The sequence below is a fragment of the Micropterus dolomieu genome, linkage group LG13, assembly GCF_021292245.1.
Source record: "Micropterus dolomieu isolate WLL.071019.BEF.003 ecotype Adirondacks linkage group LG13, ASM2129224v1, whole genome shotgun sequence".
NCBI lineage: Eukaryota > Metazoa > Chordata > Actinopteri > Centrarchiformes > Centrarchidae > Micropterus > Micropterus dolomieu.
In genome coordinates this window covers 11,907,828-11,930,251 of record NC_060162.1, presented here as the reverse complement: position 1 = coordinate 11,930,251, position 22,424 = coordinate 11,907,828, and the positions used below count along the sequence as shown (strand labels likewise).

General features: G+C 42.1%; 1 protein-coding gene across 6 annotated transcripts in view; it reads left to right on the top strand.

The window, feature by feature from the left end:
- nup214 (nucleoporin 214) overlaps positions 1–14,846 on the top strand; it is a 38,301-nt gene extending 23,455 nt beyond the window's left edge. For 2 of the 6 annotated variants that reach the window (XM_046066019.1, XM_046066018.1), the window contains exons 29-36: positions 24–1,556; positions 2,740–2,807; positions 2,905–3,082; positions 3,241–3,393; positions 6,121–6,292; positions 11,136–11,281; positions 12,157–12,190; positions 14,142–14,846. In XM_046066019.1, the coding sequence (XP_045921975.1) occupies positions 24–1,556; positions 2,740–2,807; positions 2,905–3,082; positions 3,241–3,393; positions 6,121–6,292; positions 11,136–11,281; positions 12,157–12,190; positions 14,142–14,178 (2,321 nt within the window). In that variant the 3' untranslated portion in view covers positions 14,179–14,846. The remainder of the gene's footprint in view (positions 1–23; positions 1,557–2,739; positions 2,808–2,904; positions 3,083–3,240; positions 3,394–6,120; positions 6,293–11,135; positions 11,282–12,156; positions 12,191–14,141) is intronic. The other 4 variants (XM_046066023.1, XM_046066021.1, XM_046066020.1 and 1 more) reach the window with 3 other exon arrangements.
- Positions 14,847–22,424: the final 7,578 nt, after the last annotated feature.

Sequence of the window (22,424 nt, the reverse complement as noted above, 5' to 3'; positions counted from 1 at the left end):
TTTTTCCCCTTATGTCTCTCCAGTGAAAGATGTCAATAAATTTTCCTTTGGTGGAAATGGCAAGATAATGTTTGGCCAGACTGGAGAGGAGCCATTCCCTCTCACCCCAAAGTCCACCTCCCCTGCTCTTGGCTCTGGGTCTCCCACCCTGCCTCCATACCCGTCAGTAGAAAAACCCACCTCCACCGCAGCTGCCCTCAGGATAGAGCCACAGCCGCCACCTAAGACAATTGGAGGAGAGACTCTGGGCAGCTTCTCTGGACTACGTGTGGGCCACGGAGAAGAAGCTAATGATTCATCCACTAAACCTGCTGCTGCCTCATTTGCATTTGGGGAAGCTGGACTTGGAATGGGCAAGGGAGCACCACAGTTCAGCTTTGGCGCAGGGCTCCAGAAGTCTGTAGAAGATTCTACAGGAGCAGACTTGTCCAAGGGGGCAGGGTCAGGCAGTTTGTTCAAGCCTCCTGATTCCAACCCCAAGCCGGCCTTCTCTGTTCCCCAGTCTAGCTCAGCTGCCCCATCTTTACCTACATCTTTCAGTAGTCTTATTGCAGCTTCTTCAGACTCCTCAGAGGAACCGAAAGCTCCTCCACAACCATCAGAGCCCACGCCACCCCCTGAAAAAGAACCTGCTTCTGAACCAGCCATAGAGAGCGGCAGTCCCCTCGTAGTAACTAAGCCAGCAGCAGATGTGGCTGCCACAGAAACCACATCAGCCACAGTTACAGCATCAACACCCGCACCTCCTTTGGCCACAGCTGCACCCACACCAAACCCTCCCTCCTCCTTCACCGCACCAACTGAAGCAGCCCCTCCAACACCAGCCAGTGCGGCGCCTACAACAGAAGCCCCCCCAGACACCACCACTGTTCCTGTGCCCGCTCCAGCTGCTGCCACCCCTGCTGTAGTGCCTGTCTCTCACATAGCTCCAGCAGCATTCCAGGTGCCCAGTTCTGACAAACCAGGATCCATTTTTACTCAGCCTGCTCCTGCAACAACAGACAGCAGTTCCCTTGGAGTTACACCAGTTATCAACACAGTTGCCCCTGCAGCCACCACTCCCACCGCTACTGTTGTTAACAGTACAACAACAGCAGCTGCCAGCATTGTGTTTGGGCAACCTGCTGCACCTCCAACTTCCTCAGCCCCCTCAGCCCCAGTATCCACAGAATTTGGCTCAACTGGGTTTGGCACATCAACTGGAACTGGGTTTAGCAAATCCGTGTTTGGCCAGGTGAGTGGCTTTGGCCAGTCTGCTAGCAACACTGGATCAGCCAGTGGCTTTTCTTTTGGCCAATCAGCATTCGGAGCAAGTTCTAATGGTGCGACTACCGGAGGAAGTCTTTTTGGTGCTTCTACTCCCAGCAATGCCAGTTCCTTCTCCTTTGGCACGAGCGGTGCCAACACAGCCAGCAGCACTGGCTCGGGGCTGTTTGGACAAAGCACAGCACCAGCATTTGGCCAGAGCTCTGGATTTGGTTCTGGGTCTGTGTTTGGGAGTAACACCACCACATCTTCATCTACAGGATTCAGCTTTGGACAGTCCTCAGGTGAGTGTGAGTTTGCACTTGATATCTTATTGGTCATTTTGTAAAATACAGTAAGAGTTTGTGGCTATCAGTTTTATTTCTTTTCACTGAGGAATGAAACCTAGTATGTCTGTGGTATACAATACTAGTATAGCTATAGAAGCAAGTGTTTTGTAAAGATTAGGGATGTCCTTTTTGGCCTTTATCGCGATTGGAGACCTTTTAACATCAATCCAATCTGATACTTTGATTTACTTAAATGTTTAAATTATGTATGTGACACATTTAAATAACAGTGGTAGCTACTAAATTTGAGACACTACTTGATCCAAATACTTGAGGTTCTGGTTGTATGATGTTACATGCAAATTATAATTTCATTGTCAGCAGCTAGTACTACACTGAACCTGACTCACTGAAGTGAAGCAGCGCAATACATAATTCATCACAACACAGCATCTTCAGTTCACAAAATTCATACTGGCTATTTATAAGTTAGAAAAATTCCACCTTCAGGCTTTCAAAGTAATGGGGTTCAAGGTTCTCAATTTTAGACCAGTCAGCCGTAGAAAAAACAAACTAAAAACAGACACGTTTTTGTCACTCAAAGTGGTGTTACATTTACCAGTCAGAACTACATGGCTACAAACAGTTGTCATGTCTGACAATGTTAAAGCTAACAACGTCTGTAAGGGCAGTGGGCAGTAAAGGAGGGCTGTGTGAAAACATCAAGTCATTGAGCTGACCATCATGCACACACTGTGGTGGTTGAAAGTTAAATATGAAACTTCTTTTTGTTGAAAGGCCATCAACTTGCAGGAGGGACAAATCAATTTTGTCTGTGCTGCACTACCAGCAGTGGCTGCGGGATTTGGGGTGGTGTTGGGAGTCTAAGTAAGGAGGGTGGCATGAGGGGAGTTGTCCCATTCCCAAAGATTCTCTAAATTCCAAACGCAGTATGGGAATGTCAGTGTCTCTGTGGACAGCTGATGTTAATGCATCAGCTCGGCAGTTAGACGCAGCTTGTCTGGTGGGTCCGAGTTTCCAGAGTCAGCTGATTCTTTTTCAGGGCACTGGGGGTAGAAAAGGAAGCTATATAGTGGTGACTAGAAAAAATGTATGTGGTATCACCGGCTACATGTCATCTAGAGTGCAGAGTTAACCAATTGATTAGGTCTTGAATGTGTTTTTCCTTTCCTTGTTATTATAGCTTTTGGCTGCTCTTCAGCCACACCTGTGTTTGGGCAACAACCTGGCAGTGGGAGTGTATTTGGACAGGTAATATCCACTGATCAAGCAACCTATTAATAGTATTGTCCTTAAAATTTTAGATATTTCTTCTGCACACATTGTATAACTAACATTTCTCTCCCAGCAGCAGCAATCTTCTGGTGGGAGTCTTTTTGGTTCAGGTTCAGCCAACACAGCAGGCTCAACTACTGCTGGAGGGTTTTTCAGCGGCCTGGGAGGTAAACCGAGCGAAGACGCTGCCAACAAGAACCCATTCGGCACTGCAGCCACAACTGGAGGGTTTGGACAGCCTGCTCAGACAGGTAGACTATCTGTTTTTAAAAAAAAAAAAAGAGAGAGAGAGATTTTTATTCTAACCTCTGTTCATATTGGGAGAAAAATGGAACCTGTTAAGCATAAGTACCAGAAACAAACTTTACTGTACTTGAAAGGTACATTTATCTGCGTATTTCTCCTCTAGGTTCAAACAGTCTGTTTGGGAATAGTGGTGCCAAGACGTTTGCTTTTGGACAGTCCTCCTTTGGTGAGCAGAAACCTAGTGGAACTTTCAGCACCGGTGCAGGGAGTGTCGCAGCCCAGGGATTCGGCTCTTTCTCTACTCCAACAAAACCAGGTACAAGTTTCCCCATATTGCATTTATTCTAATAGTACTTAGGTTCTTTAGTCCTTAATAGCCATGTTTCCATATAATTGTCATGCAAATTTTAAGCAGGCTTTTGAAATGTTGCAAAAAGAAAAAAAAAAGTAAATGTGAAATAAGTGCGTTTCCTTAAGCTGGTCTGGAGCGAATAAACCAGGGTACGGCAAGTGTAGTTACGTCAGTAGTTGACGTTACACGTGGCTGTAATAAACAAAACGTATGGGTTCCAAACCAGAAACAAAACCAATGGCATGGACCTGAGGACCACTGATCTTAGAAACATGGACAGAGGTCCTCAGAAATGTGTTTCAAGAAGGCAAGTTGCTACCAGCCATGTCTCCGACTGCTGTGGGAATATCCTGCAAGACGCCGACAGTAGGAACTGCTGATCAGAAGTGAGTTACAAGTTCGCTACGTCAGAACTTATTCAGCAAAAGTGTTTCCATCACCCACTTTGCACATTTACTCTTTTTCGACAAAGACAAAACCCACCTCAAGTAAGTATAAAAACTTTTGTGTGAAATTAAGGATTTTTTTTTTTTTTTTTAATTTTGCCGTTTCCATCAGCCTTTTCTCATGCTATACTTCAAAATGTGCATAAAAAAACGTTGACGGAAACACGGCTGATTTCTCATCCTCAAGACGATCTCATCTACTCCTTGAAAGTGATGCTTTCTTGTACTTTGCAGTTAGCATTTTATCAGATACTTCATACTGCTGATATTTCCAGACCAGACTTGCTCCTATGTGCTGTTCATACTTCCTTAGGTTAGGGATTCATTTTCTTTATTAGAATTGAACAAATGGCCTAGCAAATGTAAATAGTGCTGTTATTGGGTAATTACAGAATTCCACACTTACACACGTTCTCCTGCTTGTATTAGTGATGTTTGATATTCTCCTTTCTTTCACATTTTTCGGGCTCTGGCTTAGGGGCGCTGGTTCAGTGAGGTTCAGTGATGTGCCTGCCTGTGATAGACACCCCATGCTCTTGACATCGCTTTGTCCTTTATTATCTGAGTGCCCTTATCTCCTCGCCCAGCAGAGCAGAAAGTGAGGCGTCACACTTCGTTATTACCTGCCGGAATACTGCTGATTCAGTGTTACATCTCAACGCTGAAGTCACAGTGGATCGAGTGGAAGTTGTGATGACAAGGATTTTTGAAATTACTCTTTAAAAAAATGTTCTGGCCCTATTAGGACTCTTTACTTATATAATATATATATGTAATTTCTGCTGCCTTCCTTTCAACACGCAGCCCCACTCACTCACCGTAGCAGCTCCAGTCTCTTTGCCCATCTGTGGCGCAGCAGCCTTCAGTGTTGATAGGCTATTACTTGTGACGTGTAACCAATCAGAGTGACGTGGGCGGGACATTAAACAAGACTATAAAGTGGTGACTACAGATGCACCAGAGACAAAGTAGCGCATTTAAAAAAAATAATAATAATTTTAATCCCATACATGACTCAAAACCAATCCAAATTGTAGGTCACCCCTAGTCTAAATTGCCTACAATGCTCCTTCACATAGAAGCTCCAAGACTAACTAGCAGATTAACAATTTAAAGTGGATTAAGTGTAAATTAAATTGGATAAAGAGCAAGTATGAAGAAGTATGAAGAATTAACTTTCTTTCCCAAGTAGTCTTCCTCAAGATGGAAATTTAGCTTCTGTTTTATTTTTTTTGCAACTCTTGGTAATAAGTAGTCATAATTGTAGCATCCATCCAAGCTATCCCTTAGCTCCACTGGGATACTAGTACCACTCAGCACGCTGATGTCCTATCACTGGCCTACGTACAGGGAATGTAATCTTGTTACATTAGATCAATCAATTATTTACTGGGGCATGCTGGCAGCCAGGCTGTAATTTCAGTACACTGTTTCCCCACTGCCACTCCTGGATCCTGATGCTTTGAGTTGGACTGAATCCTCTTCCTGTCATTAAGCTGTCACAGTTTGTTGTTCCAAAACAATAATGTACAGTACACAACAAGACAGGATATAGTATATGTATTCACCATGCTGAGACATTTTCTTGTGAGAAACAATGGGGGAAAAATAAGAACTTTTATTGGAAATAGGATTAAAATGCTCATTGTGAATACTCCTGTACAGTTATTAGAATTTAGGTAGTGTAGTGTTTGTACACACCACATGTGGAATGGATATTTGCAGTGTCCAAGCAGAACTGTTTGGCTCAGAAAAAAAATGGAAGAATTCTCAGAAAGATCAACATAGGACGGATTCCTCTCCCAGGACAGACATGCCGTATATGTCCTGTGCACAGAAAAGACCAATGTAAAATTACAGCATCGACAGTCAGAGTGACAGAAATATAGATGAGGTATCACAAAACAGATGTAACCTCAGCCACATGACATCATCTCCACTATGGAGACCTGGGAAAAGGACTGACAGGACAGACTCACAAGAAGCAAAGCTCACGCTCACCAGTCGCACAGACACAGAAAGGAATCTAACACAGAGGGAGAGCGTGACAAGGACATTTACACAAGAGACAGGCAAGAGGAGAGGATTAAGATTCTGATCCTATGTAAATAAGCTTTAATCACGTCATGCTTCAAAAGCCACAGATATAGTGTCCTGACTGACCTGTGTAATTCACCTATAAACATGTTTCCCTGCTTTCAAAACGAGCACTTCTCTTCTTTTTCCCTCTTTCCCCCCTCTACAGGTGGCTTTGGCACTGCTCCAGTATTTGGGAGTCCCCCTTCCTTTGGTAGTTCTCCAGCATTTGGTGGCGCAGCATCATTTGGCTCGAGCCCTTCCTTCAACAACAACATGGGTCCCTCAGCTGGTAAAGTGTTCGGAGAGGGAACAGCCGCTGCTAACATGGGAGGATTTGGGTAAGAAACCTTAAATGTTCTCTGGCAGGTTTAAAAAAAGATTTGCTATGAAAATAGTTTTTTTGGAATACGTACATACATACATGACACAATATAGGTCTTTATGTTTTGTTTTTACTAAATTAGAATATTTCCCTTTCTCTTTTTAATTGCCAGTTGTTAAGATCCTTACTTACATACTAGTACAAAACGTTGATGCGTTAGGGTGACAATGGCAGCCAGCCAGTGTACTACAAAGACACAGGCTTGGCTATAGTATGAATACATCTGGACTCACTCGGCAAATATAAACAATAGGGCTGTCACTTTTTCAAAAAGTCAAATTTGAAGCAATTAAAACTAACATAATTTATTTGAAGTAATTTTAACGCAACCAATAAAGCGTACTGCTCACCAACCCCACTTGCAGTGTAGAACCCCAAATACTTTCTCTCACTACTTCTCAGATGCTTTGGTTTTGTGATTATCCATTACATTTAGCATTTCTTATTAGTTGCTTCCATTTGTTTTGTATTAGCTTAATTTACTGAAGGGTCATTATGGCATGCAATAGGTCAAGCGACTTCAAAACGGTCTGTTGGTCTTACATGTGGATACAATTTTGAATTCAAAAAGGTCATTACTTTCTCTTTTATAACGGTGGCCTGTGGGGAGAATGTGCTTTTTTTTAAATTTATTTATTTTTGTTTGCTGCAATTTGCGAGTGTCCACTAGGCAAAATAGAAAGCAAGGCTCAGTGGCAGCGCCCTGTCCAGGTATTATTATCCATGTATGGATTTATGTGTCACTTTTTTTGTTACTAAGTATAATAAGACATTAAACCAACCAATCATTTTTGGTCATTACATTGTTGTAATCACTAAACATTTGAATGTCGGTGTCACCAAGCTATTTGTGCAATACGGGGTGGTGGGTGGGGGTGCATAATTTTGCCTGCAGTGTGGAACAGTTTTTTGGGAATCAGAACATCTGTGTTCTCTCCCGCTTAGTGTGCCATCACACAAGCATAAGGCATAAAACATCTGAAGGGAAACATTCAGTACAGTGTTAAACGCTCTATTAACACTATACTGATGGTGTGATCAAAATAATCCAAATGGAACAAGCCCCATTGAAATCTTGTCCATTTACTAAGGGAGGATCTACTGTTGTATTATACACAGCAATTATTTCTTCTAACCCCAAAAGGTAAGACTTGAGTTGGCAGGGGTATCCTTAACAAGTTTATTTGTTATTTTTTTATTGCCTTCCCTGACAAACATCTTTACTCAAGATCCACTTACTGAATGGGAAATCCTTTACAGCCCCCAGCAAGTCAGCTTTATTCCAGTGGAAATGTCATTTTAAGATACAAGGAATGGGGTTATTTGATAATTTCCACTCTGGTGATTTCCATAGCTTTATCAACCTTGTGTGCACACAGTGTGCATGTTGTTTTGTTACAGTGAGCATGGCTATGAGCCCAAAACTATGGAGCCCTGTGCAGGACCAGATTATTCCCCTCACATAATCTCGCGGCTGCCTGCAGATTAAACTGCCCTCACCCTCCCATTTTGCTTATTCACAATTTTCACTCCCTTTGGAGTCAGCGGGTGTGGGTCATGTAGAAGGGATTAGTGCTTTAACCCCCTTCTCTGAATCCTCACATGAACACACACACCTTCTGCCTTGCTAACATGTTTATTTGGAAAGCGCTAAACAAGAAATAAATACGATAAAGTAATTTCTCTTTCGTGTCAAGCGGTTCTTCAGAATGCACGGCGGCAGAGAGGGCTCTTCTGTGGCTTTCAAATGTCCACAGAGGCTCCTCAGATTTTTGCTTTCCTGCTTTCAGAGCGCTGCAGCGCGTGGCAAAATCTGTTCCCATGAACAAGTGGATGACGATATTCCAATTCGCCAGCCCCCCTCCTTTCAACAGGGTGCTGTAGACTGTCATGTCATCCCAGTCAGAGACAGCTGGTCTGATGGCAGAAATAACAGAGCTGCTGTCCAAAGGAGCTATTTAAGTCCCGCCAAGACTTGGTACCCAAGAAAACGGGCAGAATGAGACCGATCCTGGATCTCTCCCTCTTCAACAAATGCATAATGAGGAGGCCATTCCACATGCGAGCATGTTTTGGAATGTGTGCATCCCGGTGATTGGTTAATATCCATCCATCTAAAGGACACTTATTTCCATGTCCCCGTCATCCCCAGCCACAGGAAATTCCTATGTTTCTCTTTCAGAGGGGCCCAGTTTCAATGCAATCGGCTGCCTTTCGGCTATTCTCGGGCTCCGCGCACATTCTCCAAATGTGTGGAAACGGTTGCTCGAGCCACTGCGCAGGTCAGACATCAGAGTGTTGTTTTTATCTGGACAACCTGATAGTCATGTCCAAGGAGAACTCTGCGCTCCCCTCCCAGTCACTAATTTATCTGGGAGTGCATCTGGACTCCCAGATAAATTAGCCAAATTATATCCAGCCAGACTGGAAGCGCTCTGCTTTTACGCATCGCTCCTCACAAAGTGGTAACTGCTTTGTCTGTGATGCGTCTACTGGGCATGATGTCTGCTAGTCACGTGGTGATTCCTCTGGGTCTCCTCCACATGAGGAGATTGTTCGGCCGTCTCCGCCCCAATCCGGTAAAAGTCAAGAGATGCCTGCTGTCCGTCCCTCCCTCCCTCCAATCAGTCAGACCCGACGTACTGGAAATCCCCTCACGAGCTTTCAGCGGGGGTTCCCCTCGGGTGAGTGACGTCACATGTCAGGTTACACAGACGCGTCTCTCATTGGTTTGATGTGCCATTCTCGTGTGGTGGGAGGGAAGTGGCCATATCCCCTCTCTCTCCACATAAACTGCCTGGAGCTGTCCACAGTGCTGAAAGTACTGAAACACTTTGCTCCACTGCTGAGAGACAAACATGTGCTGGTGAGAACAGACAACATGAACAGACGCCGCCCTGACGATTTATGTAAGCGGCGGCGCTTGCATAAATCGTCAGGGCAGCGTCTGCTCGGCTCAGCTACTAGAGATAGCCAGGATCCTGCTGCTGTGGGCTCACATGAACCTGCGGTCTATGAAAGAGCTTTACATTCCCGGTGTTCTGAACTGAGCCGCGGACCTCGTGTCACACGACATTCCCTCAGAATGAGTGTAAACTATATTCCACTGCCTCTGGGAGGCAGAGATAGATCTGTTGGCCTCACGAGAAAACGCACATTGCACACTGTGATTCTCACTGTACGCAACGGGACGAGCCGCTACGCCATTAGGCATAGACGCCTTCTCACACAGCCCGTGGCCCAGAGCTCTACTCTATGCTTTCCCCCCCGATTCCTCTGAACCCCTTCCTTCTGCCGCGCATTCAGGCGGTGCTCCTAACAGTAATTCTTGTGGCACCGGAACGCACAAGCACATCATAGTTTCCAGCGACGATTCAGCTGCTGTCATGGGGAAACCGTGGCAGCTGCTGTGGCGCATAGCTCTCACAGCTGGATGGCGTCATCCTTCACTTTATAGACTTGAAAGACTAAGATTGACCCTCAATGTGGTGCGCACCATCCAAGGCGCGAGGGCTCCCTCCACTACTGTCCTTAAAAAGCAAAGTGGTCCGATTTTCAGCACTGGTGCGTGGAGAGGGACATGGACCCTGTCTCATGTCCCTTATCTCATGTTCTGACTTTCCTCCAGCTGCTGGTGGACAGAAATCTGGCTTTATCCATGGTCAAATCATACTTGGCGGCCATCTCATCCTGCCACGAGGGTTTTGGAGAGAGATCACATCCGTTGGTTAAGCACTTTTTAAGAGGAGTGAGAAGACGCCGACCTGTCACTTGCTCCTTGGCGCCACAGTGGGATTTACCGCTTGTGCTGCGCAGTTTGGGCAATTCCCCCTTTGAACCACTGCCGCAAACCTCTCTCCAGACTGCTTTCTTTCAAGACAGCACTCCTTTTGGTGCTGGCCTCTGCTAAGAGTGAGTGATCTGTGCGCTCTCTCAGTTGCTCCATCTTGCCTCGCTATCAGAGCTGACGGGAGCTCAGCCACCTTGAGGCTGAACCTAGCGTTCATGCCCAAGGTTATAACTAGCTCCTTCAGATCACGGATTATTTCCCTGGAAGGTTTTTTCCCTCCCCCTCATTGAAATGAGGTGGAGGAAGGATCTCATTGTCTCTGCCCAGTCTTACTATGTAGCACGCACAGCGACCCTCAGGAAAACTCAACAGCTGTATGTGCATTACAGAGAGCATTCACAAGGCAAGCCTCTGTCAAAACAATGCCTGGCTCATTGGCTGCGTGAGACCATCACACAGTCGTACATTGTGGCTAGGGAAGACCCCCCCCGCCACCCAGCATCCGTGCGCACTTGACAAGAGCCATGTCATCCTCCACAGCACTGTTCAGCGGGATAGCTGTGGAAGATATTTGCACAACCCTTTTATCCGTTTCTATCTACGTAATGCATCTGAGTTTTCCCTGACACACTCTGTACTGAATGTTCTGGAGATCGAGCGCGACGCTGCCAGTTTGGGACACATTACACACATGCAGCCTTCACTGTAGACAGATTCTATAAGTATAGGCATAGCCCTCTAAGCTGCGGGCCCAACTGGTCCCACCAACTTCGGCTGAAGGGGGAAAAAAAGCTGACCTTTTGGGAGCAGATCTCTGGTCACACAGGTGTTATATAACCTATATGCAGACCTGAGAGAGGTCTGTGCACAGCACATGAGTGCAAAAGAAATCTTCAGGACTGCGCATGCGTGCAGGAATGAACCCAATAGCGACAGCTCTTAGATGCTATACTCATAGCATATTGGGTTATAATACTTAACCAACGTTGTTATCTGCCTCTGTTTTCAGGTTTGCCTCGCCTCCCAGCGCCCCGTCTTTTGGCGCTCTAGCCAATCAGAACCCTCCGTCATTCGGGGCCCTGGCCCAGCAGGGCTCTGGGTTTGGAAGTCAGCCCAGCAGCTTCTCAGGCTTTGGACAACAGCCGCAGACAGGAGGTGAGAGTACTTTACTTTTTTTTCTTTTCTTTTCTTACCTCGTCATCTTCAAATGTCCTCTTGCTTACCGAGCCTGCTCAAGTGGAGTCGGCATGCAGTTTTTCCAACATCAGTACACTTGAACAGTCATGACGACAAACCATCTTCTAGTCTTTGATATCAGTACAGTATTTACCTCTTTTTATTCTATAAGTAATAATTGTAATTTCCCATCTACTATGTATTGGGTTATATTGTGTCTGTGCACTTAATTTTTTTGGCTGGTGATGTTGGGAGACGTACATGATTGACTATAACAATAGTGATTGAAATAAAATTTGTACAGCCCAACATTTACTTGTTTCAGTGCAGTAATTAAAATGTACTGTAGTGCAGATGTAGATGTTGTCAGTAAGAACAAACCTATCCAATGAGTTGACATTAATCATCCAATTTCCCGCCGTTGGATGTTGCTCCGCACAGATGATATGCATGTCTTTGAGTTTGCACGCATGAACCTAATTTGTTAGCAGTGTTCTCTTGCTTTTTTCCTCCCACTTACTTCAGTGTGATTGTTTTTTTTATCTCTCTCTTTTGTCGCCTTGTTCGGTCACCTTGGCTTTCCTGCAGCCTTAAACAGCTTTGTTGTTGTTAGTCATGCTATCACATACTGTACATCAGACCGTCCAGTTGCCCCTTTCATTTATTCATCTTTCTGTACCTACTTCCTGGGTGGCAGAGCTTAGACAGACACACAAATGTGGTGTTATTGATAATACATGCTGTGTAATGCGAACTAAATTAGGATTGTGGGTTTACCTCTTTCGGCACTCTGACAGTCATAATGTGTTATGTGCTAGCATCACCCAATCAATCACCTTTTCTCCTTTTTGTAGGATTCTCTGGAAACGCCTTCGGGTCTACAAACCAGTAAGTGTGGTCAACACATTTACTTTTAATGTCTTCTGTTTGTGTTTTCTGTGTGTGTGTGTTTGTAGGGCTGGGCAATAAAACAATAATGATAATTATTGCAATATAATTTTCCTCAATAACAATATAATTAATGTTCAATATATCGTCAATAAATATTTGAATTGGAATCACGAACAAATTAGCACTTAAATTTTCTATTAAGATATTTTGTTACGGAAAAGAGACTGAAAAAAGATTTACTAATCATATTTGTTGAAAAAGATTTTATCTTAATTGTTGAATGTTCTACCTCAGATTTGCGAGGTGATCCACTGTTTGTCTTCAAGTGTTTGTCACTTTCTGACCATAAAGAAAAGTTTAACCATCTGGTTTCTTCAATTTTCACTCAGGAGTTCAATCAGCCTTTAAACTTGAAAGAAGTAATGATGTGACACATATCGTGATAATTATCGATATTGAATAATATTAAATGTTTTTATTGTGAAAACATTTTTGGCCATATTGCCCAAGCCTATGTTTTTGTGTGAACAAATGAGTACACGGACCCACGTTTCTCTCTGGCAGCAGTGTGTTGTGAATGTGGCGCTTGAACTTTAGTGAAGTTCACATCTTTCTTCCACAACATGGCTCCATATAGAACCTCATCCACCCTCATTCATTTCCATTTCCTATGTCTTTTCTGCCCTCTTTATTCATTTAGAGACAGCTTCGGCATTATTGCTATTTCTCTGTAATGAAATGCAATTGTGTTTTTTTTTTGTTTGAAACTTTCGGCCTTGAATAAAAAGTAAAATAAAAACACAAGAATAAATGAATAATACATTACATCATGTTAAAAATACATGATCCCATAAATAATACAATAAATACTGAACAATGCTGCACATACTCAATATACATCATTCTAACTCCCTGTGGAAAGTCGGTGTCCCTGAAATTGGTGGTGCATGGTAAGTGATCCAGTAGCACAAACTATTGCCCCCTTGTGATGAGATTTTCATTCCCATCCTCTTCTTTCTCATTTTGTCTTTCATCCGTCAATCCCACTTTCTACCTCTCCCTGTCTTATGCGCCTCTCCCTCCGTTTGCTGCTGTGTGTCACATGGCGCCCAGTATTCCCCGGGGTGTATTCCAGTGGAATGCACTCTGAAGTGTGCAGGAGTGTGTGTGTGTGTGTGTGTGCAGACGAGGGTTAGACTATTGGACACATTCACATGCTGTTAATAATCCTTCTCTCTCATTTTTATTTTAGTTTTGCTGTTTTGGTCTTCCTCCTACAGCATATTCATCTTTATGATTATTGTGTTTCTTTGCTAACTTGATATGCAGTATCAATGTTGCGAATACACAAAACAAGCCTCCATCATTTTTTGACTGAAACTGAAATCAAACTCGGGGTCGTTTCGTACCACAATGTAACTGCTCACCACATCCACACTGGGGTAACCTCCCCCCAAAAAAACAAACTTCTACTGCCATTACTTAACAATTGACTGAATCCTCAACAGATTTATTTATATGAAACATTCAAAATCATCCTGCCATTTTATTTCCATTGATATTTGATAATATATTTGTGTGTGTTTGTGTTTACTTTTGATATCAAGCTGTCTGTCCAGGTCTACTGCTCGTTTATTTTTCCTTTTAAAATACCCAGTTTCCTGTTATCGTACCCTTTAAAAAACAAAACAAAAAACCCCCCACAAAACTCCTCAGTATCACTCAAATTATCTGTCTGGTGGTTCCAACACTTTATTGAAGCTTCAGTGTACTAACGTTGACAGAATTATTCAAATCTAATTAGACAATAATGGCGCTATTACATCAAATGGAAAATTGTGCAGCTCTTGTGGTAATCCTAATAATTCTACTACTAGTGCCGTTTCAAGCATTGAAACTCTTTTTCAATAATCTCTCACTTTCTGCTTTCTGTCATTTCTTCTTCCAGATCAAGTCCACAAACATTTGCCAGTTGGAGAAGCTAGTTTTATTAAACCTCCATGAGCTAGACGCCACTGCTACAGTACTATCTGCAATCAAGCTCTTTGTGCCACGCAATGGGTGGAAGGAAAGGGGAATTATTGTTACGTTTAGGTTAATGGGGTAAATGAAGTGAATTAGAAGATATATTTAATTGCATTTTCTTTGTAGAAAATGTTTGTATAATTACAAGTTTTTCAAGCAGCTTGCAGAGTGCAGTTCATTCTCTACATATATACATTCATTTTGGAAGTTAATGTCATATTACCCTATCTTAGTATTTTCTTAGACAGTAGGGTTAAGTACTGACATCCATACGTGTAGAAGACAGGTTAGTGTGACGTACGAAGAAAAAACAGATTTTCTATAATGTGTTTGAAAATTTATAGAAAACTGAAACATAATCATTTTGTAAACAGGTTCATGGCCTTCTTCAGAAAATGTAGTACATTTTGTGTCAGCACGTTTTTGTTTTTCTACTTTTAAACATGGACATGCACCAAAACGTTCGGGCTCTAAGTCTGAACATTTCACTCTTTCATTGATTAATGTTAAATGGTGTTCTACGCGTGGTTATATGATTTAAAATCTAATTCAGTCGTGTCATGAACAAATGGCATAAAGTACAGCCATGTAGAATGTACCAAAATTAAGCAAAGAATTGTGGTTTGGGGGGGGGGGGGGGGGGGTTATATTTTTCTTTTCAAATGGTTTTTGCAGTAAACCTCAGCTTAATGTATATTTTTACATGAAAAGGAAATAAATGACATTTCTCAAATTATTTGTCTACTCAAAATTCATTAATGCAGTCATCCTTAATGGCTCTTTGATTTTGTTGACTCTTGATTATGAAACTGAGATCAAACATTGTCTGATCGTACTGTGACTTATTCATGTGCTTCTCGACATTTTTGGAAACAGATTTCAGCAGTGGTGGTGATGGTGGTTATAAGTCTCTGTCATTGTCAACATCTAATCTTGCAAAGTGGGAAGATGCTACTTTGATTTTCATATTTTATTGAATATAATATACAGCACACAATCTTCAGCACTTCACCATCAGAGTCGTAAACAAGGCATCACTATGCTTAGTATGTCCTTTTAATAGAGAGGAAAATAAAATCTGAATATTAGCCACATGAAACTAATTAGTTTAATTCGAGGTGACATGAAGAATAGCATAGCAGTAAGCCCTAGGCCATCTTAAGATGGTTCACTTATTAATGCAAAATCCTTCATGATATGCAGGTCATCCACTGACTCAGACCTAAATTGGGTTGTGGGGAATCTATAGCTTGTGTCAAGAGCTGAGTCGATGTTGTGGCCGACATCTACAGAATTCCATTCCCAGCTTGTGGCTGTGGAGCATGTCTCCGTCACTTTGTTCACTCTTATCTAGCGTCTCTCACCAAACGGTTGGCAGAGGTCCTGGTTGTACTGAAGTGGCGCGGGAATGTCAGGTTCATAAAAAGTGACCCGAACCACCCCCATCTGCTGAAATGGTCTAAATCCACATTCCCCAGTAGTCTTTTAATAGATATAAAACAGTAGATTGGAGTCATTGGCATAATTGGTGTCCACATGTGAAAAAATAATTGTCTATAAATCAATTGTAAATTTGTATTTTGTTGTTTTTATTGTTTGATTGGTCAGCCAAATTATTTTCTAATTACTGTAGTTTTGTCTGAAGAAACGTAATAAGCAGCATAATAATACAGTGATTACAATAATGTGGGATCAGCACCAGATCTAGTTGACGTTCAGGTAAAGATGGACACACTTACGGATTACAGAGCCCGAAGTCTGTAATGCTTTCAGCTAAAGCGAATGAGCTTATGAGATTTTTCAGCACGAGCTCCACAACTGGGGCTCCGTGACAAGCTATAAAGCTTTAAAGGCTATGTTTTAAAAAAAAAATAAAAAAAAATGTATTATACCACAAAACATACAAAATTAACAAAAATACCCAATAGTGGAAATACTACTTATTTTTTGTATCACAGTTCCTGTTGATGGATAGTCTCTCAGACACTTGGGAGGATGGCAGCTGTCTTCATGGAATCCAGATAAAAATAGCTAAACCCCCCTCGCTCTTCCTCCAACCTCGCCCAGCCTTATTCTGTTTTTATTTTTTTCCCAGCACCCCCCTCCCCCCTCAAGTGAGTGACGATTAGCAGCTCTTAAGCACATCCTGACTTGCTTTTCTGACATATTCATCATCTCTACATGTGCTGCCGCACTCCCCAGCATATGCACCTTCTGGGTCTTCAGGGAAATTTCATGAAGTGTGCTGCTCCTACGGTCAATGCTGCTGATTCTCATTTCGTCATACTGTACATAATGTACTGGTTTGGCTGTTCAGGTCACACTATTGTGTGAGAGCAGTAGTTCTCCAGAGCGTTTGTGAGCACCGGCTCCTCTGAAAGAGCATGCTTCAATTTTCCCTAATGGGTCATTTTATCTGCACAGATAATCCAAATCCAATAATCCTCTAACGGACAAGGGAGACCTCACCTCCTGTTTCTCTTCTCTCTGCACACAGTGCTGACTTAGTGGTGCACTGTGGATCACTTTTCTAACCCTAACCCTACTTTGCCATAATCAATCATCATCATATTTAATATAATAGTTATTTCAAATTGTATTGTAGTTATAATCCTTTTTTTTGTGTGCCTCTCCCTTCCAGTGATGTGTTTGTCCCTTCTTTACCTGCTGTCACACAGTCCTGCGGGTACTGGTACTATTAAGTTGCAGAATGTAAGGACCTGAGCGCTTTGTGTGCTGATATTCATGCTTAAATGCTAGTGCACAGCTTTGAGCACTGTAGCGCCGCTGATGTGAACATAATGCATGAAAAATAACACCCGAGCTACAATACCAGTTAAGTCCACCTCAACCTCAAACCTTTACTTCCTCTTCTTTCACTCTCTTTCCCTCTCTGTCTCTAACCCACAGTTCAATGTCATTACTTATCCTGATACTTCAAAGGAGCTTTATACTGAAAGTTTTAATTTCAGTCAAACTCCATTTAGTCTTCCAAGTATGCACAGTCTCCAGAAAAAGAGCCCTGCCTCTGCAAAAGTAGTAGACACGACCTCACATGTGACCCAACATAAACAGATGCATGCTACAGCAATTTGAACTCCGCATATGAATGGATTACAGAGAATGGGCTTAAAGTATTACCTAATAGACTTGATTGTGGATGTCAGGCATTATCACAGATGTGGGGGGGCTTTTAGCGTCACCAGAGCCACACTGAGTCTCTGAGGCTTGTGAAGAATGCAGTCTCAAAAGGCAACGACTATTCTTTCTGGTGTCCCCGTAAAAAGTATTTAATGCTTTCTACTCCTATCCCATTATTCAAATCTGAACATTGGGGAACATCTAAAATGTATGCAAGTGCATGGCTTGCTGAGAGAGAGAGAGAGAGAGACTCTTTAACAAGCTGCTTGAGACGTCCTCATTCATTCACACTGACTGATGTGCACATGAGGGTCAGGCTTTGGCCACAAACGCTGTTTTTCGTGTAAGAGCCAAGCCACAGCTGGCCTCCCCAGCATCCCCTCTAAATTTCCCACTCAGGTGAGCATTCCCTGTTTCTAAAGAGCTGTCATCCAGTTTGAGCTTAAGCTTTGGTGTCACTCATCACCCTGACTTCACCAGCTTGGTTAGAACTGATGCCAAAAGTGACTGGGTTGTTAGCATATCCAACCTCTGGGCTCAGTGGTTTTGATATAATTTATGATATTGCAGCACAAGACTTGGTTAGCGCATTATTTCATTAACATCCCTTTTGAATCTCAGTCAACATTTAAAGTACTTAATTTTATTATTTGCTGATTCTAGGACATTCCCCTTTTCACTAAGCAAGCATCTTGCATTTGAATGCATATTTAAACACTGCTGGTGTCAGCATATGTGTTGTACTGCCCAAATATGGGGTGCATAAATTGAGTAAATCCATATATGCCCCTAAAATTATTCCTTTCTTTTCATCCAGTTTTTTTGATCATTAATAAAATCTGAAGGCCTACTGGTAAGACATTCCAAAAGATTCAGCACAAACAGTTTTTAGTGTTTCCAGACACTGGCATGTTTGTCACAGAGCTCTCAGGTCTGTTCTCTAACAACACCATGTTAACTTAAAAGCCCATGGCTTGTGTTAGGTGCTTAATGTGCGACTGTGTGTGTTACTGTATGTGTAATACACACACACACACACACACACACACACACACACACACACACACACACAGAGATTTAGAGAGGTGATTGTCGAGATAGATTATCATGATACAATCTTTCTTGTATGTTTATTTTTTCTGTGTGTACCAGTCAACAGTGCCCCCCCCCCCATATGGGTATAAGCATTGGTATCATATGCCATGTGTTCACTAAGCTTTTACAGTAATTACATCCAAACGTGTTTGATTGCAGATAATGCCAGAGTCTGTCGGCCAACATAGGTACTGATCCAGTCTGTTATTGTATTACTGGATGTTGTTAGAAAAGGATTAACAGCAACCATTGGGAGTTTTAACAAGAAACGTGTGTTCTCTTGATTTATAAAGCATTATTAAAATATTTATTAACCATTAAAAAAAATAAATTTGTCACATCTTATAAGCCCATTATAAAGAGTTCTAGAAAATGGTACTAAAGATTATTTTACCAGGGAACTTGACTTGAGTTCAGTTCCTTTTTTGTTAGAGGACAACATGGCTTGTTCTATGGAGGTGCTACACATGGCACCTCGGCGTAGAATGACGAGACATGACAGGCCACAACCATGAATTTTGTTTAAGCATGATGGCTTGCTTGAAGAATGTTTCTCACTTCTCTCTCACTCACCTTACTGCAGTCAGTCAAAATTAAAGGTTTTGATGTTTTTGACAATTCTCAACACTCTGAAAACCACCCGAGAGATTAAAAAGAGAGGGTTCAACAGCCAAGACACGTGAACATAATATCACCACCTGGCAGCACATCAGCATCTGGGACCGTGCTGCAATAGCATGCCGACGCAAATTAGCCTGACTAAAATGAGTCTGTAATAGGCTTACTTAAAATGATTCATGAATTGCAGCTCTATCTGCTTTTTCTCCCCTATTTTAGACCCGCCCCTAATCCCATTGCTTTTTCCCAAACTTTTGTAAGCTCCTTTTAAATTGTAAACTGGCGAGAAAGAGAGAAATTAAAGTAAATAAAAGGCGTACGAGTCTAATGTTTTATTAATGTGAGTGAAGGTATTAATATTCACAGAATGAATTATGGAGTTGGTAGGCACAGGTCAGATGAGGTGTTCAGCTTAACTTCAGCCTATAATTTTGTAAAGGACCTAGATGCTTTGCCTCAGGAGCTGCTTGTGATGTCGGTTTATTACAAAGCCTTGGCAGAGTGTGGGATCCAACTACATCACATACTATAATTACACTGATGGCAATTAAAGTTAGCCCATAAGCACTTATGTCCCAGCTTGTGGAATGCTTAGTGTTTAATGGCAATCATTAAAGCTAGGGGAGGCAATTTATTTCAGTAGAATTTTTTTGGTATATTTGTTGAAATTATCTTTACATCCCGACGGCAATCAATAAATCAAATGCTCTGACACACTCTCACACACACACACACACACACACACACACACACACACACACACACACACAAAATCCGGCATCTGTGGCTGTCACAGGACTGTAATAAGCACGGACACAGATTGGCTGGCCTAGGCCCAGCTTTAATATAAATGGAAATCTAATTACATTGAATAGTTAGCAGTTATTGGCCGTATTCAAGGTTTAGTTTACAGTCCAGATGTAGTCCTAATGTACATGTTGGTTAAACATCAATCTCTTACATAACTGCAGGTGTTGCAATGTGAGTGGCTGATTAATCCGGTTTGCTGCAGCATTGCATTTAAATAGAAGTTACATAATACTGTCTGCAAAGTATCTGCAGACCTTGTCTTAAAAAAGCATTCATTTGAGCTTCCTGGAAACAGAACATTAACAAATTTCACATTGAAGTTACAGAAGTCTCAAATATTTTTTCTTGCCTGCCGGGGCCAGTAATTGTACTTAAACAATGTTTTTGGTTCTGGTTTTTCATCATACTTTCCTTCTGAAGCAGAGTCTGTTGAAAATTGTCACAAGTCGATCTTTCCATTGGACCTGTTTTTCATTGATAGATGTTTTCACTTGTGAGGTGCATCTTCAACCTTAGCCCAAGTTTTACAAAGCCAGGGGCCTCATTTATAAACGGTGCATACATACAAGACAGGGCTGGAAACGTGCGTACGGCACTCAACAGGCAAATGTTGTGATCTATAAAAAAGAATTTGCGGTCCTCCGCGCAAACTCTGAATCATGCACATAAACTGGAGAAATGGCAGAAGGATGAAACTGTTTGAAATGAGTAGGCCTACTATTGTGAAAAATAAGTTGAAATATTGCCTCTGAGTATTGCAGGCTTAAAGCCTCTCTTAATAAACACCCATTTAATTGATTTCTCCGAAGTGTGCAAAAAAAACATCATTAAGATCATTTGCAGCGCACACAAAAATAATCAGATTTAGGATCAAACACAAACAGAGATCTGTTTCTGCAAAAGAACGCCTCAAATAAGTTGTACAGTTTAATCGGGAATCATGTTAATTAATAGGCTACTTGCATGCCGTGCAATTTATTCTCATAAATAAGGTGAACAGGAGGACAAATTACATTTAAATTGTTTCAGTTTTTAATTCGTCAGTCGAGCAAATACAAGTGCAATGTATTTCACATGTTTGTTGTCTTGTCAAGCCAGCGTTTGGATGTGATGCGCTGCTTGTAAAAGAAACGCGTTATAGAAAATTTAACACAATTTATTAAGTAAATCTTTCAGTGTGGCACTTAGGTCATTTACAACAAGTCATATTTCTTTTAACTCATCAGCAGCCTCATTAATTCAATTCAGTTCAATTTTATTTATATAGCGCCAAATCAACAACAGTTATCTCACAGCACTCATAAAAGAGCAGGTCTAGACCATACTCTATGATGCTACTTACAGAAGCCCAACAGTTCCCACCAAGAGCAAGCACTATGCGACAGAGGCAAGGAAAAACTATCCAACAAAGGTTAAAGTCAAGGGCAACTGGGCTTGGTTGAAGATACTGGAAGACACTTCGTCCCTCATCCAAAGGACTTCTTCAGTTCTGACTGACTGGCATAGGAAACTCAGCTATTTAACCTCAGTGGGGTAGTTTGCCAGGATCTTCGATACTGCTGGTTCGTTAGTATTCCTAGTTGCTGTAACGACTATAACGACTGTCGTTATGGTTTGAAAGAGGTGTCAAGGAAGCCATCTACACCAGGGTTGAGAAGCCGTCATTTAACAGAGGAGGGGTCTACGCCACCACTTATCCCCCACTTACAATGCTGTCCTTTCATCGCTTCCCAGGAAACTCAACAAACGTAACCTATTGGCCTCAGGTGAAGATACCAACGATGGTCGTTCAGAATCTGCTTTATTGTCATACAAGTATGTGTACACATAAGAGGAATTCGACTCAGGACTTCAGTCTTGGCCAAGGGTAATCCTAACGACTGTAACGATTGTCGTTACAGCAACCAGGAACACTAACGACGATCCTGGCAAACGACCCCACTGAGGATAAAGAGTTTCCCTACCAGTCAGTCAGAACTGATGAAGTCCTTTGGATGAGGGACGAAGCGTCTTCCAGTATCTTCAACCAAGTCCAGTTGCCTTTGACTTTAACCTTCGTTGGATACCCCTAGTTAAATCAATTCTTAATATTTACTACCATAAAACTTCCATTAATAGCCGTGTCCCAAATAGCTGCCTACCCCGCTTACTGGCCTGGTGTGGGAACACATTTTGACAAATAAACGCAGGTCTCCATTAAACACCTGGCTTGGTTTTTATATAGTTCTTGCGATGTATAAAACCTCTTAAACTGATACATTGATCATATGTTTAATGTTTAAACATATGATCAATGTATCAGTATGGGCATGCTACACACTGTTAGATCGGCTAGATTCTCCAGTTTAATCGTTCAGTTCATTTAACGGAAACAACAAGCCCCAAAGTCTGATTCTAATAGATTTACCGGTGTAACTGGCATGGTACAAAAGATGAAGAAAAAAAGTGCGGACTACCATTACTGTTGAAGCGCTTGTTAAGTCTGAATGTGTCTGTTCCTTGATTATTCATTAATTAATAATTTATTCATGAACTAATCATT